The sequence below is a fragment of the Scyliorhinus torazame genome, chromosome 30, assembly GCF_047496885.1.
Source record: "Scyliorhinus torazame isolate Kashiwa2021f chromosome 30, sScyTor2.1, whole genome shotgun sequence".
NCBI classification, from domain to species: Eukaryota; Metazoa; Chordata; class Chondrichthyes; order Carcharhiniformes; family Scyliorhinidae; genus Scyliorhinus; species Scyliorhinus torazame.
Genome location: NC_092736.1, coordinates 26,890,497 through 26,907,956, shown reverse-complemented (window position 1 = coordinate 26,907,956; position 17,460 = coordinate 26,890,497). Strand labels below are relative to the sequence as shown.

Genomic DNA, 17,460 nt, shown 5'->3' with positions numbered 1-17,460 from the left:
CTCATACTTCATTTTCTCCCCCCTTATTGCTTTTTTAGTTGTCCTCTGCTCGCTTTTAAAGGCTTCCCAATCCTCTGGCTTCCCACTAATCCCAGCCACTTTGTATGCTTTTTCTTTAGCTTTTATGCTGTCCTTGACTTCTCTCGTCAGCCATGGTGCCTTGCCCTCCCCTTAGCATGTTTCCTCCTCCTTGGGATGAATTTCTGTTGTGCCTCCCAAATAACCCAAAAAAACTCCTGCCATTGCTCTTCCACTGTCTTCCCTGCTAGGCTCCTTTTCCTTTTTAAAAAAAAAAATTTAGAGTACCCAATTCATTTTTTCCAATTAAGGGGCAATTTAGCGTGGCCAATCCACCTCGCCTGCACATCTTTGGGTTGTGGGGGCGAAACCCACGCAAACACGGGGAGAATGAGCAAACTCCACACGGACAGTGACCCAGAGCCGGGATCGAACATGGGACCTCAGTGCCGTGAGGCAGCAGTGCTATCCACTGCGCCACCGTGCTGCCCCTAGGCTCCTTTTCCAATCAACTCTGGACAGCTCCTCCCTCATATCTTTGTAGTTACCCTTATTTAATGCCCCTTATCCCCCTTGCTGTTCGCACTGGCTATTGAGCCTTTAACGGAGGCTATGAGGCAGGATCCTTTGGTGTTGGGCTGCGCAGTGGGAGGAAGCAGCAAAAGATCATGCTTTACACTGCCGGTGTGTTGAAGGCGGGCATCTCAGTTCCTCCCATTATTGAAGTGATAAATAGATTTAGCATTTTCTCCAGTTACAAGATTAATTTTACAAAATCTAAGACTATGCCTGTGGGAGGGCAGAGAGGTAGATCACTCCCCTTGCTAACTTCCCATTCAGGTGGTCCCCTTTGGGGTTTACTTATCTGGGTGTTGTAATTACTCTTCTATTTAGGCAATGGTATGTGGTCAATTTCCCTCAGCTGATTGTTTCTTTTAGGTGGGGACCTGACTCGTTAGTCCTCCGTGTCAGTATCATGGCTGGGTAGGATTGCATTGATTAAGATGAATGTGTTGCCTAGATTGCTGTACCCTTTGCAGATGTTGCCAATCTTATTGTCTGCTAAGGTCTTAAAGGAGATCAATGGAATGATCAGCTCGTTCATAGGGAATAAAAATAAACCTTGCTCCCAGGTTCATTTGAAAGCTGGGAGATATGTTCAATGATGCCTCCTTGTCATCCTTTGAGGAGCTGTGCCAATAATTTGACATTCCGAGACACTCCTTTTTTAAGTATCTGAACTTCGAGACTTTATCCTGATTAAGACAACTATGCATCCTGATACTTCTATTTTCCCAACAGAAAAATCCTGGGTTCTGCGGAGCCTTAACAAGTTTTAGCATGCTTTGTGTCCTAGATCCTGTGTGAGTACATTGTTACCTTGCAGTCTTGGGATAGAGTCATAGATGTTTACAGCATGGAAGCAGGCCCTTCGGCCCAGCTTATCCATGCCGCCCAGTCTCTATCACTATGTTAGTCCCACTTGCCCGCATTTGGCCCATATCCCTCCACAACCACCCTGCCCATGTAGCTGTCTAACTACTTTTTAAAGGAAAAAAAATTGTACCCGCCTCTACAGGCAGCCCGTTCCAGATGCTCACAACCCTCTGTGTGAAGAAATTTCCCTTCTGGGCTCATGTATCTCTCCCCTCTCACCTTAAACCTATGCCCTCTAGTTCTAGACTCCTCTACCTTTGGGAAAAGATGTTGTTGACCTTATCTATACTCCTCATTATTTTATAGACCTCTATAAGATCACCCTTAAGCTTCCTACGCTCCAGGGAAAAAAGTCCCAGCCGATCCAGCCTCTCCTTATGACTCAGACCATCAAGTCCTGGTAGCATCCTCATAAATCTCTTCTGCACTCTTTCTAGTTTTAATATCCTTCCTATAATAGGGTGCCCAGAACTGGAAACAATATTCCATGTGTGTCTTACCAACATAGAACATAGAGCATTACAGCGCAGTACAGGCCCTTAGGCCCTCGATGTTGCGCCGACCTGTGAAACCACTCTAAAGCCCATCTACACTATTCCCTTCTCGTCCATATGTCTATCCAATGACCATTTGAATGCCCTTAGTGTTGGCGAGTCCACTACTGTTGCAGGCAGGGCATTCCACGCCCTTACTACTCTCCGAGTAAAGAACCTACCTCTGACATCTGTCCTATATCTATCTCCCCTCAATTTAAAGCTATGTCCCCCTCGTGCTAGACATCACCATCCGAGGAAAAAGGCTCTCACTGTCCACTCTATCCAATCCTCTGATCATCTTGTATGCCTCAATTAAGTCACCTCTTAATCTTCTTCTCTCTAACGAAAACAGCCTCAGGTCCCTCAGCCTTCCCTCAGAAGATCTTCCCTCCATACCAGGCAACATTCTGGTAAATCTCCTCTGCACCCTTTCCAATGCTTCTACATCCTTCCTATAATGCGGCGACCAGAATTGCACGCAATACTCCAAATGCGGCCGCACCAGAGTTTTGTACAGCTGCAACATGACCTCATGGCTCGGAAACTCAATCCCTCTACCAATAAAAGCTAACACACCGTACACCTTCTTAACAACCCTCTCAACCTGGGTGGCAACTTTCAGGGATCTATGTACATGGACACCGAGATCTCTCTGCTCATCCACACTGCCAAGAATCTTACCATTAGCCCAGTACTCTGTCTTCCTGTTATTCCTTCCAAAATGAATCACCTCACTCTTTTCTGCATTCAACTCCATTTGCCACCTCTCAGCCCAGTGCTGCAGCTTATCTATGTCCCTCTGTAACTTGTAACATCCTTCCGCACTGTCCACAACTCCACCGACTTTAGTGTAATCTGCAAATTTACTCACCCATCCTTCTACGCCCTCCTCCAGGTCTTTTATAAAAATGACAAACAGCAGTGGCCCCAAAACAGATCCTTGTGGTACACCACTAGCAACTGGACTCCAGTCTGAACACTTCCCATCAACCACCACCCTTTGTCTTCTTCCAGCTAGCCAATTTCTGATCCAAACTGCTAAATCTTCCTGAATCCCATGCTTCCGTATTTTCTGCAGTAGCCTACCGTGGGGAACATTATCAAATGCTTTACTGAAATCCATATACACCACATCAACTGCTTTACCCTCATCCACCTGTTTGGTCACCTGCTCAAAGAACTCAATAAGGTTTGTGAGGCACGACCTACCCTTCACAAAACCGTGTTGACTATGTCTAATCAAATTATTCCATTCCAGGTGATTATACACCCTATCTCTTATAAACCTTTCCAAGACTTTGCCCACAACAGAAGTAAGGCTCACTGGTCTATAGTTACCGGGGTTGTCTCTACTCCCCTTCTTGAACAAGGGGACAACATTTGTTATCCTCCAGTCTTCTGGCACTATTCCTGCAGACAAAGATGACTTAAAGATCAAAGCCAAAGGCTCAGCAATCTCCTCCCTAGCTTCCCAGAGAATCCTAGGATAAATCCCATCTGGCCCAGGGGACTTATCTATTTTCACACTTTCCAGAATTGTTAACACCTCCTCCTTATGAACCTTAAGCCCTTCTAGTCTAGTAGCTTGAATATCAGTATTCTCCTTGACAACATTGTCTTTTCCTATGTGAATACTGACGAAAAATATTCATTTAGCACCTCTCCTATCTCCTCGGACTCCACGCACAACTTCCCACTACTGTCCTTGACTGGCCCTACTCTTACCCTAGTCATTCTTTTATTCCTGACATATCTATAGAAAGCTTTAGGGTTATCCTTGATCCTACCTGCCAAAGACTTCTCATGTCCCCTCCTGGCTCTTCTTAGCTCTCTCTTTAGGTCCTTCCTAGCTAACTTGTAACTCTCGAGCGCCCTAAGTGAACCTTCATGTCTCATCTTTACATAAGCCTCCTTCTTCCTCTTGACAAGTGTTTCGACTGCCTTAGTAAACCACGGTTCCCTTGCTCGACCACTTCCTCCCTGCCTGACAGGTACATACCTATCAAGGACACGCAGTAGCTGTTCCTTGAACAAGCTCCACATTTCCATTGTGCCCATCCCCTGCAGTTTTCCTCTCCATCCGATGTATCCCAAGTCTTGCCTCATCGCATCATAATTGCCTTTCCCCCAGATATAACTCATGCCCTGCGGTATATACCTATCCCTTTCCATCACTAAAGTAAACGTAATCGAATTGTGGTCACTATCACCAAAGTGCTCACCTACCTCCAAATCTAACACCTGCCCTGGTTCATTACCCAGTACCAAATCCAATATGGCCTCGCCTCTCGTTGGCCTATCTACATACTGTGTCAGGAAACCATCCTGCACACATTGGACAAAAACTGACCCATCTAAAGTACTCAAACTATATAGCGTTTCCAGTCAATATTTGGAAATGTCTTGTACAACTTCAACAAGACGTCCCAACTCCTCTTGGCAAACAACATTGATGAGGAGACATGTGGTTGTATGTGGGATTTTGCCAATAACATTTTGGTTTGTAACAGAACGAAGGAGATTCCGTTCAAAATACTGCACTGTTTGCACATCACACCGAGTTTAAGACACAGGTTTGGTCCTGCTATTTCCCTGATGTGCCAGATAGTAGAGGGTGATTACATACACCGTGTATGGGCGGTGTCCAAATTCAATCCCATTGGCCTGGTGTAGTTAAGGAGCTTGAGATGATATTTGACATGGGCGTAGACTTTGATCCTTGTTCCTATTTCTGGGTCTTCCAGATAGAACTATTGACACTGATGAAAAAAGGCTGGATAACATCCTAACTTTTGCAGCTCGGAAAAAAAATGCTCTATTCCTGGATTAGTGACAAGTCTCCTTCAATTCAAAATTGGCACAAAACAGTCATAGATTGTATTCCTATGGAATTCCTGACTTCTGTACTCCGTTCTAAGTCTGATCCATTCCGTAAAGTGTGGGACCCTGATCTCAAATTTGTAGCCTCCACTCTATCTGACTTGCTCCTGCAATGTTTTCCGTAAGCCAAGTTGCAAGTCTTGACTTTGCGTTATGTCATTCTATCATGCTCGCATGGCCTTATCCTCTTCCCCCCCCGCCCCCCCATTCTCTGATTGATCCGTTGTGTAATTCGAGGCACTAGTTATTAAGATTCTGACATCCTTTTTTCCTCTGTTCTTCTGTTCGTAGAAATAAGTGTTCTGTACTGCACCAGTTTGTGTTTTGAAAATTTGGTGTGTTATCTGTAAAAATAGATTTTTTGTTAATTAATCAGAATCTACGACAAAGGCTGGCCTGGATTCACTTGCGGTGTTCCCAGTACTGATTTTGCAGCAATGGTGTATTTAAATGCTAGCACAGACGGCCGAAACATGGTCCACTTTGTGCATGACTGTGTTTTTATTCAAGGCAAAGGGAGGGTAGAAGTGAAATCAACAGCTGTGGGAAAGAATTCTTCCTTTGCACATGGCTTATGAATTACTGTGTGGGATCTGAATTTTTGGATACCATCCAACTGGACTTTAGGCAGTTTGTCTTCATCTATTGCCTGATCTCCCAAGTGGAGCTGAAAACAGTGGACACACACTCCAGCCTATCTAACTAGGTGCGTGAAACTCAAGACGCACTGAAGAGCAATATCGTCTCAGCATCCTTTCCTCAAAAATGTTGGGTAATGTACATACTTGAATTGCTGGTGGTCACGTTATCATCTACAGAAAATGCTACCCTCTCCCTTGCTTCACTGCTTTCCACCCCCTCCCCACAAGCAATGATGGAAACTATTAAAACAGAGAGAAGCTCACAGACAAAAAATACAAAAACTATCAAATGAAAGGCTGCAATTCCAAACACACTTCATGTTCTTAGAGTTATTCAACTATTTGAAAACTCAAATGTTCATTATGTTCACATCTGGCCACTCTCTCAATGCACATTTGGAAGAAAAAAAATGAATAACCAAGTTGAAAGGGGGAGGATCAGTGAGCTGCTTCTGACAGCAGCTTTACTCCATCCAGGTTGCATGGACATGGCCATCACCAAAAGGGCACACCAGTAGAACTTCCTTAGCTGGTTGAAAACAGTCTTCATATTCCACTCTTTTTCGTTGTTCCATGCACACATCACGGCCTACCTTCTTTGACCTATTGCTGAAATTTGATCACAGCGCTGTGTGTTTTTTAAAAACCAATCATCTTCTGTTTCCTTAGCAACCAGACGTCACAGTTTGATTTCCAAAAATCTAATGTCACAGCCAGGAATTCAAAGTTTCCCAGAAACCCTGGGCGGGATTCTTCGAAATGGAGGCAGAGTGTTCGCGCCGTCGAGGTTCACGACGGCGCGAAACGGCCCCTATCCCGACCGATTCAGGGCCCGATAATGGGCTAGGAGCGGCGCCGCGTCATTTACGCGAGCCAGGCCTTGGCGCCGCGTCAAGGTGGCGCCGCATGCATGACACGGCCGGCACCACATAACTGGCGTCACCCGCGCATGTGTGGTTGCCGTCCTCTCCGAGTCTGCCCCGCAAGAAGATGTCAGACGGATCTTGCGGGGCTGCGGAAGGAGGTCCTCCTTCAGAGAGGACGGCCCAACGATTGGTGGGCACCGATCGCGGACCACACCCCATTTGAGGCCCCCCCCCCCGGTGCAGGATCCCCCCCCCCCCCCCCACAGGCCGTCCCCCCCAGCGTTCCCGCGCTGTTACCTGCCGGCAGTGACCAGGTGTGGACGGCGGCGGGGGGAACCCGCCGTTTTGGGCTGGCCGCTTGGCCCATCCGGGCCTGAGAATGGCAGGGGTGCCGGCGAATCGCCATTTTTGGTGTCTCGGGCGATTCTCCGGCCTGCGCCGCGCGGAACTCGACAGGGCCGTTCTCGCCGCTTGGGAGAATCGCGCGAGGGCATCGGACCAGCGTCGCGGGAAAATTTGGCGACCCAGGCGATTCTCCCAACCGGCGCGGGAGTGGAGAATCGTGCCCTCTCAGTCTCAAAGAGAAAAATAGGCTTTGATACCGAAGTGCAGACAATGGCTTATGCATGCTTCCCCACCCCTTCCACCAGTCTCGCAAACAGTTGATTTCATCATACGACAAAATTACTTCATTTCAAAGCAGCAGTCTTATAGGGATTAGGAGTTCCTCAGGTGACATCATAGAATTTACATCATGACGCGTGCGCATATCTTTTTTTAATATAAATTTAGAGTATCCGATTTCTTTTCCAAGTAAGAGGCAATTTAGCGTGGCCAATCCACGCACCCTGCACATCTTTTAGTTGTGGGGGTGAGACCCACGCAGACACGGGGAGAATGTGCAAACTCCACACGGACAGTGACCTGGGGCTGGGATCGAACCTGGGCCCTCAGCGCTGTGAGGCAGCAATGCTAACCCACTGCGCCACCATGCCGCCTTTAAACATTAATATTCTGAGCAAAGTGCAACATAAACAGAAAAAAAGGAAAACTCCCAGAAAATTGCAATAATTGCAATAATAGAAGGCTCCGTGGAACAAAGTGTTAAAGCTTGAACTGAGTTTATTCCATTCTTCCCTCATGTGAGGGTTCAAGGGCCTTTAGCTGCCAGTATCAGCTCTCACTGCTGGAACATATTTGCTGACCACTTCTTTGCAAAAATAATCAACTGGGTGATTATGATGTAACTGCTACATATTTGCATAACCATAAATCCTGCAGTGGAACATGGTACATAAACAAAGCACACCAATGTTCAGGAAAAACAAAAATGCTTACATGCAACATTAACGTAAAAGAGGGTTTCTCTATTCTGGATGGACCTTGTGAAAGTAATCCTTAAAACAAGCTGTTATCAGATGTTCATCCACACCCCCTGTTCCAACCACTCCACAAATATGTTACTCAGTGTATGCAATGCACATCTATTTTCCTCTCAAACGTACACTCACATATACATCTGCAAGGCTTCAGAGGCTTGTCAACCTACATAAACTTGCCAGCATTAACAATGATATTCAACCTACCCGATAACAATAGAAGAGTTCAATGGCACGATATACGTCAAATTTTCTGGCCATTAGGAATTTGACTGCTGCATTCCAGGAGAGTGGAGAGACGCCATGTTGTGTTGTCCATTTGTTGATCTCCTCCAGGAACTGTTTGGTGGCCTGTCAGACAGACAAAAAATAATTACATTCAGAAGATTGGGGAGGGGGCTTCAGGGGCGAGAAATTGATCTACTGAACACAGTCAACCTAAAATTAGCAACAAATGCCTAACAAATCCCGCCTCATCATTTTCTATGTTAGGCTTTAGATAAAATGAGTGCAGAAAATAATTTGTAATCCTTTAGATGATAATAGAACAAGGTTAGTAGCACCATCAGCCTCTTGCATGGAGTTAACACCTCAACCTGCCTCAAGACGCAAAAATAGACATCCCGGATTTCAAGAAGACAGTGGCATCCCACATCACCTCTCTAAAGCAAGTGCAGAGTACAATGGGACACAGCCAGAATTGGGTCATCCTCCTGCTTGGCTGATGTTGGAGAGGGAGGAAAACAAAAACCTTCAGCAATGCATAATTATTGTAACAGCATTTAAGCAAAGATTCGCAGACGTGGAGGAACACTATGAACAAGGTCAAATTTACCAGTTTTTAAAAAGACGCAGCTAAATTCCAAATAGATAAGGAGATGGACAGACTTGGGTGAAAATTAAAAACAGGTCATCATAGTTCAGCAGGAACACTGCCCATCAGCTCAGCAACAGCTGGAGGCAGACACGAGGATGCTGCAAACAAGCAGTGAGCACCATCTTACTGTCTCGCTCAATAGCGAAATCCTCCACGAGATTTTAGACCAAGTGGGACAGAAACGAGGAAGGAAAACAAGGGTCACTCTTCCCAGCATCATTGTTGCGCATCTCCGATTTCCACTGAGCCAAACATTCAAACCAGGCCTTAAGCTCTAGAATTCCAGCCTTGAACCTCTCTAACCTTTCTTTTCTCCTTTAAGATGCAGCTTAGGTTTTCATCAAAAAAGCAGAAACCTGCATCCTGCCAGCCTATGGCAGAGGACTTGGTTCCCAACGTTATTTTTTTTAGGATTTGGGCAATGCTTGGCAAAGCTACATTCACTGTTCATCCCTAGTTATCCCAAGAAAGTGAGCATTCTACTCGAGAGCTGACATGGTTGTGCAGGTGAGGCTCCCACCATTATGGTCAGTATAAAATTAAGTTAAATTAATTGTAAAATTCTAACAGAGGGCAGCACGGAGGTTCAGTGGCTAGCGCTGCTGCCTCATGGCACCGAGAACCCGGGGTCAATCCCGGGTCACTGTCCATGTGGAGTTTGCATATTCTCCCCGTGTTTGCGTGGGTCTCACCCCCACAACCAAAAAGATGTGCAGGGTAGATGCTGGTGGTGGTGTGGCCATACCTGGAGTACAGTGTACAGTTTTGGTCTCCTTATCTGAGAAAGGATGCACTGGCGCTGGAGGGTGTTCAGAGGAGATTCACTAGGTTGATTCTGGAGTTGAATGGGTTGGCTTATGAGGAGAGACTAAGTAGGCTGCGACTATACTCATTGGAATATAGAAGAATGCGGGGGGGGGGGGGGGGGGGAAATCTTATAGAAACATATAAAATTATGAAGGAAATAGATAAGATAGAAGCAGGGAGGTTGTTTCCACTAGCGGGTGAAACTAGAACTAGGGGGCTCAGCCTCAAAATAAGGGGGAGCAGATTTAGGACTGAGTTGAGGAGGAACTTCTTCACCCAAAGGGTTGTGAATCTGTGGAATTCCCTGCCCAGTAAAGCAGTAGAGGCTACCTCATTAAATGTTTTTAAGGCAAAGCTCGATAGATTTTTGAACAGTAAAGGAATAAACGGTTATGGTGAGCGGGCGGGTAAGTGGAGCTGGGTCCACAAAAAGATCAGCTATAATCTTATTGAATGGCACAGCACTCCTGCTCCTGGTTCTTATGTTCTTATGTAGGTGAATTGGCCACGCTAAATTGTCCCTTAATTGGGGGAAAAAAGAATTGGGTACTAAATTTTTAAAATAAATAAAATAAAATTCTGACAGGATTAGACAGGGTAGATTCAGAAAGAATGTTTCCAATGGAGGGGGAGTCCAGAACTAAGGGTCATAGTTTGAGGACAAGGGGTAAACTTTTTAGAACCACAGAATTTACAGTGCAGAAGGAGGCCATTCGGCCCATCACGTCTGCACCGGCCCTTGGAAAGAACACCCTACTTAAGCCCCTGCCTCCAGCCTATACCCATAACCTAGTAACCCAGCCCAACCTTTTTGGACACTAGCGGCAATTTAGCATGGCCAATCCACCTAACCTGCACATCTTTGGACTGTGGGAGGAAACCCACGCAGATACGGGGAGGACGTGCAGGCTCCGCACAGACAGTGATCCAAGTCGGGAATTGAACTTGGGACCCCGGAACTGTGAAGCAACTGTGCTAACCACTGTGCTGCAGTGTTGCCCTAAGGACTCAGGTGAGGAGAAATTTCTTCACACAGAGAGTAGTGAATCTGTGGAATTCACTACCACAGGAAGCAGTGGAGGCCAAAATGTTGTGCAAATTTCAAGAAGGAATAGATATAGCTCTTGGGGCTAAAGGGATCAAGGGATATGGAGGAAGGCAGGATCAGGGTATTGAGCTTGACGAACAGCCATATTAAATGGCGGAGCAAGCTTGAAGGGCTGAAATGGCCTCCTCCTGCTTCTATTTTCCATATATATTCTTTTTCTATTTTCTAATAGGGTGGAACTCCAGGATTTTGACCAGCGATGATAATGGAGCAAAACTATTGGAGCCAGTCTGACTTGAGGGTGGAGGGAATTCCTGTAGTTTTGTTGCTCTTGTTCTTTGTAGCAGTGAGCATAGAAGGAGCTGATGAGGTAAGCAGGATGTCACAATACATTGAGTTTCCTAACATAGGAACAGGAGTGAGCCATTCAGCCCCTCGAGCCTGTCCTGCAAGTCAATGAGATCATGGCTGATCTGTGACCTAACTCCACAAACCTGTCTTTGGCCCATATCCCTTAATATGTTTGCTTAACAAAAGTCTATCTATCTCAGATTTAAAATTAACAACTGTTCTAGCTTCAACTACTGTGTGTGGGAGAGGGTTCCAAACCTCTATCAATCTTTGAGTGAAGAAGTTCTTCCCAACATTTCTCCTGAATGGTCTACGCCCTAATTTTTAGACTATGCCCACTAGTTTTGGAATCTCCAACAGGTGGAATCTTTATCTACCCTGTTAATATCTTGGATCTTCAATCAGATCACCCCTTAGCCTTCTAAATTCTAGCAAAAACGGGTCTAATTTGAGTAATCTCTCCTTGTAACTCAACCCCTGTAATCCAGGTATCATTTTTGTAAATCTACGTTGCACTCCGTCCAAGGCCAAAATATCCTTCCTAAAGGTGTGGTGCCCAACTGCTCACAGTGACCCCAAGTGTGGTCTAACCAGGGTTTTGTATTGCTGCAGCATAGCTTGTGTGTCTTATATTCCAATCCTCTAGATATAAAGCCTAGCTTTAGCCTTTTCAATTATTTTCCAAATTTGTTCCTGGCATTTTAAGGACTATGCACCTGAAACCTCGAGTCTCTTTGGACATGCACTGCATCCAACCTCTTTCCATTTAGAAAGAACCCTGCTCTATCCTTTTCTGATCAAAAATGGATAACCTCACACCCTTGGGGTGCCAGAGTCCTCAAGCCAGAAATCCTCATAACTAGATGTCCTACTGCTTCTCACTGAGAAACGAGAGAATTACATGGCTATCTTCTGGAAAGTAAATTAAACTAAGGTCTGGCGCCCCACCCCCCTACCATCAGATAACATTGCATTAGAGAGAGAATACTGCCTTCTCCACTCCCTGAGAGCCAATATACAATACTCCAATAACAATACATGGCTTGCAAGGAGTAGGAAGGACATAAAGGCAAGGAACTCAGACGTTTAGTGCAGTTCTGGTCGCCACATTACCAGAAGGATGTGGATGCTTTAGAGAAAGTGCAGAGGAGGTTCACCAGGATGTTGCCGGGTATGGAGGGTGCTAGCTATGAAGAAAGATTGAGTAGATTAGGATTGTTTTCATTGGAAAGACGGAGGTTGAGGGGGGACCTGATTGAGGTCTACAAAATTATGAGGGGTATGGACAGGGTGGATAGCAACAAGCTTTTTCCAAGAGTGGGGGTGTCAATTACAAGGAGTCACGATTTCAAGGTGAGAGGGGGAAAGTTTAAGGGAGATGTGCGTGGAAAGTTTTTTACGCAGAGGGTGGTGGGTGCCTGGAACGCTTTGCCAGCAGAGGTGGTAGAGGCGGGCACGATAGCATCATTCACGATGCATCTAGACAGAAAACAAGTTAGAAGTGTTTTTCTTTAGCACTGCTACCTCACGGCGCCGAGGGCCCGGGATCAATCCCGGCACCGGGTCACTGTCCATGGTGGAGTTTGCACATTTAATTGGAAATCATAATTGGGTACTCGGAATTAATTTTTAAAAGGAAGCGTTTTTCTGTTAAAAAAAAAGAAGTGTTTTTCTGTATGTGGTCTCCTTGCAGTTCTAGTAAAGTGTTGCATAGCCAGGTTCACTAATTCTAAATAACAGATATCAGTATTGGAAATGGTGTATGAATTCAGTCCAATGCGTTGCAGAGACACTATTAAATAAAGAAGATGCTTTCCAAGTTTTTTAGGGCTGGGATTGAGGCATGGGATGATGAAAGGGAGGGAAAAAAAATCAAATTGTTTATCTTTTTAGGAAAGAATGTAAATCATAAACTAGAAGCTAAAGAAAGACATGCCAGTGCATTTCTGTTAAAGCCAATGTTACTCCCATCGCTGGGAAGTGTATAACTTCCTGTGCCCTTGGGTTCCCAAGGTTAAGTTCTATTCATGCCTTTGTGGATTCTGTGGAATCCAAAGCAAAATCTTCAGGCTTACTGCAAGTCTAAATCTCCATTAGAAAACACAAAACCCTTCCTCATCAACTTTGAAACACAAACATGTCCAAGGTCTTGATTCCCCACACATTTCTTACAAGTTAATCAGGAAAACATAAATAATTAATACAGGTGGAGCTCATCACGTGCCCCCAGGATTGATGTGGCCCTTGAGTGTTCGATCTGACCTTGGGTCTAAAATTAAGTAGGGCAATAAAGAACGTATTGTCCAGAATCATTTTGAAAAACAAGATTAACTCTCAGTTCTGCTTCCAGCTGTTGCTGCCACAAATGTGTAATGGTGTATAAAATAACAGAACAAGATTTTATAATGAATTCACTCCTGCTGCCGCTAATCCTACTTTCACCACCTCTGGATAAGTCTTCTGTTTATTTACCTGGCTCATGACCATAATCTATCACCTTCTACACTGTCACAAACCTAGTATTTTGTTCTTTGTTTTGTCCCCTTGTCGGCCTCAGCTTTTGCTTAAAATGTTACGTCTCTAATTTTCTCCAGATCTGACAAAAAGCTCATCACAGGCATGAATAGAACTTACCCTTGCTTCTCTCTCCATAGATGCTGCCTGACCTGAGTATTTTCAGCAGTTTCTGTCTTTATTTCATACCTGCTCCCCCTTGCATAGAAACAAAGAAAATAGAAGCAGGAGGAGGCCATTTGGTCCTTTGAGCCTGCTCCACCATTCATTATGATCATGGCTGATCATAGAGTTCAATACCTTGAACCCACCTTCCCATCCCCGCCTTCCCCCCCCCCCCCCCCCCATATCCCTTTAGCCCCAAGAGCCGTATCTAATTCCTTCTTGAAATTATACAACGTTTTGGCCTCAACTACTTTTGTGGCAGCGAATTCTGCATATTCACCACTTTCTGGGTGAAGAAATTTCTCCTCACCTCAGTCCTAAACGGTTTACCCCTTACCCCTAGTTCTGGAGTCCTCCACCATCGGGAAGATTCTTTCTGAATCTACCCTATTTAATCCTGTTAGAATTCTATAAGTTTCTATGAGATCCCCTCTCACTCTTCAAACTCCAATGAATATAAACCTAACCGATTTAGTCTCTCCTCATATGACAGTCCCGCCATCCCAGGAATCAGCCTGGTAAACCTTCGCTGTACTCCCTCCATAGCAAGAACATCCTTCCTCAGATAAGGACACAAAAACCACACACAATGCCCGATACAATTGCAGTAAAACATCGCTATTCCTATACTCAAATCCTCTCACTATGAAAGCCAACATACCATTTGCCCTTTTTATTGCCTGCAGTACCTGCGCGCTTACTTTCAGTGACTGATGCACAAGGTCTCGTTGAGTATCTTCAATTTACACCCATACAAATAATAATCTGCCGTCCTATTTTTGCGATGCAGCAAACTGTCCAAAACGTAGGTGACAAAGTTAACTTGGGAGGGAAGCATGTTTACGCATCTAGTCACTAGTTATAGGACAACAGTGCTTTTGGCAGACAGTGAATCTCAGGTGCGCTGTCTTGAGATTACAACTGTGTCATGACGATGTGTCGTGTGCCATGTGGAATATTAATCGTTTCATTGGCTGGTGTACAAACAGCTAGAACTGCAAAGACAGTGTTTTAAAATGGTTGCAGAAGTCACCTAATCCACAAATTGGCCATGTTCCTAGAAGCCTCTGAATGTGAATTACCGGGACTCATGTCTATGCAGTTTCCTGATGGACTTCACACCTGTCATTGGCATGACTCTCTGCAAAACATAAGGACAGTAGGCCACCAGAGTTCATGACTCCAGAAACTGCAGGGAACAAGGAAGGACGAACAAAACTCATTATGTAAGGAAGGTGTTTGTAAGGACCCCCTATCTGTTTCAATGACATCTTGATAAGTTTTGACAATAGGAGATCATTAATATAGAGTGCCCCCCATTGTGTGGCAATAGCAGCTGTCACCTGATTGGAATCTTACTTGTGAAAAGCTATGATTATAAGCTTGTCTGCTACTGCAAAAGAGAGGCCTGCAGAAGATACCGGCAATATTCAAAAGACGACAGAATGTAATATCATCATCTTGTTCTCCCAGCTAGTTTCAATTTCGAGCAGCATCTCTTGTTTTTGGAAAACACGCTGACAGAATTTTAATTGAAAGAAACTTCAAATGTCCATTTTGAAAATGGACATATTACATTTTTAAAGAGACTGTCTCCAGAAAAACAACAAGCTCACATCGGTCGTAACGCCTGAAGGTTCAAGACCACCCAAGGAATGTCAAAAAGTATATTTCCCTATTTTTCCGAACTTTTCAATTCCACCTCCTCCACCCTGCAAGGGGGTGAGGGGGCGCAGTTTGTGTGGAGAAACCTGGCTGGCTTATTTCTTCATATAGCTTTACATACGATCAAATAAATACATAATTCATACTCTGTTATAGTCAATCTCAGGAGTGGAAAAGATAGCAATTTATTCATCCCTCTGTACTTGGTTGTAACAACTGTTGCAATGGAAGAAAGGTCTGTGGAGGTCTCTGCAGGCCAGGTTTCTGCTGCCCAGTGAGATTTTGCAGGTGTAATCTGTTGATCATCCAACTTTCATCAGTTCTCACCCAATAAAAAAAAGTATACACAGTAGAGGGAGAAAAAAATAAAAATTCAAAGACCACTTCCATTCCATCTGCAAGCAATTGTTGAGCCCAGTTTCGCAGCACTGGTTCTCAGTCCCAAGGCAACACACATATTCTAATATAGAAACTCTGAGTCACCTTCTAGGGCCACTGAGAGTACAATGTACAAACCGCACATGTTTCGATTTGGGGGATTTAGGGAGATGGTTTCAGTCCCTTTCCTCTTGGGTCTTACACTTGTAATAGTCCAAGGAACTAGCTATATTTTCTTCAGCTCCCATTGCATTTAGCCTTGGAGTTGCAACACTTTGGATGAGTCTCAATACATTGCATCCTCTGTCTTCACCCATTTTCCAGCAACTGACTATGGGCTGGCAGCGGTGAGAAAATAAAAGGAAAAAAATACTGCGGATGCTGGAGAACCAAAACATGAACAGAAAATACTGAGAATACTCAGCAAGTCAGACAACACCTGTGGAGAGAGAAAGAGAGAGATATTCATGTTTCAGATCTGTGCAGAACAAAATGTCAGAAGGGAAACCTTGATGCCGTTTTCTCTCTCTTCACATTAGATAAAATGCGTGACCTCTTTACACTGAACATCTTAGGGACCAGCTGCAGCTTCCAGCTCTTCTCACTCCCACACCCACACCAGCACCTCATCCCTGAAGACCTCAATCACATTCTTTCAAAATCTAGTTTAAAAAAAAGAGTTCTGTGAATTGATCCTGATGTCTAAATGTTCCAAATCCAGCTAATTTTGACCGGCTCTGATCCTTTTTAAGAACGGCTGAATATTCGCTACTGTGTAAGGACCAAAGCAACACAGTTGCAATGTAACCTAACCAAGGCCTGTAAGAACTGTAGTTTTTTTTTATCACTGCAATGTATTACTCCTAATAACTTGTTCACCTCAACATCCAGCACAGGAGAAAAAGACAGGCGGACTGATAGTTCCCAGCAAAAACTAAATATGTGTGTCATTCCGCACTCAAGTTTCCCCACAAGACTTCAGATTCTTCCCAAATTGGCTATTCGGTATTAATGTTTGCAACCGCTTTGTAGTAATACGAACTCAAAAGTCTGTTTACCAGGTGCACACTCTCCAGGATGTTTTCATTAGTCACAAACAAACTCATAGGACATCAAATGTAAACTATTTACCGAGGGTCAAACTAGGGGCAGGGAAAGGGATCATTCATTTAACAAGTTGTATGTTGGCCTGTTCAAACTTTACTGGTCAGAAAGCGAACTTGAATTACTGTTAGAACTAAGGAGACCCAGCTTGCTGCAAAGAAAGAGGAACCAGTTCACAAATGGTGAGCAGTACCTGCACAATGACATTAAGAACTAGCCCAGCGTCCCTCATTCCTTTATTATTACATTTTTGAAAGGAAAAATTCAAACAAAACATAGATGAGGCGGAAATGGGAGTTCATCTGTCGGGTAAGTATTTCTTTTTTTTTTAAGGGGTAATTTAGTGTGGCCAATCCACCTAACCTGTACATCTTTGGGTTGTGGGGGTGAAACCCACGCAGACATAGGGAGAATGTACAAACTCCACACGGACAGTGACAGAGGGCCGGGATTCGAACCCGGGTCCTCAGCGCCGCAGCCCCAGGGCTATCCACTGCGCCACATGCAGTGTCCACGCCGTCGTAAACGGCGTCACGTTTTCCGACGGCATGAACGGGCCACTCCCACAACTAATTCTGGCCCCTCCACGGGGCCAGCACGGCGCTGGAGTGGTTCGCGTCGCTCCAGCTGCAGATCCCGCCGCGAACTGTGCGCCAGCGGAATCCACGCATGCGCAGTTACACTGGCGCCAACGAGGGCATGCGCAAAGGCACTGGTGCCAATGCGCGCATGCGCAGTGGCCTCCTTCAACGCGCCAGCCCTGACGCAACATGGTACAGGACTACAGGGACCGG

The 17,460-nt window shown here is 45.0% G+C and overlaps 1 protein-coding gene across 4 annotated transcripts in view; it reads right to left on the bottom strand.

Moving 5' to 3' along the window:
• The window catches only part of ptpn9a (protein tyrosine phosphatase non-receptor type 9a), a 278,081-nt gene that overhangs the window by 191,583 nt on the left and 69,038 nt on the right, over nucleotides 1-17,460 (bottom strand). For all 4 annotated transcript variants that reach the window (XM_072493042.1, XM_072493040.1, XM_072493041.1 and 1 more), the window contains one exon: nucleotides 7,965-8,108. In XM_072493042.1, coding sequence (XP_072349143.1) covers nucleotides 7,965-8,108 — 144 coding nt within the window. The remainder of the gene's footprint in view (nucleotides 1-7,964; nucleotides 8,109-17,460) is intronic.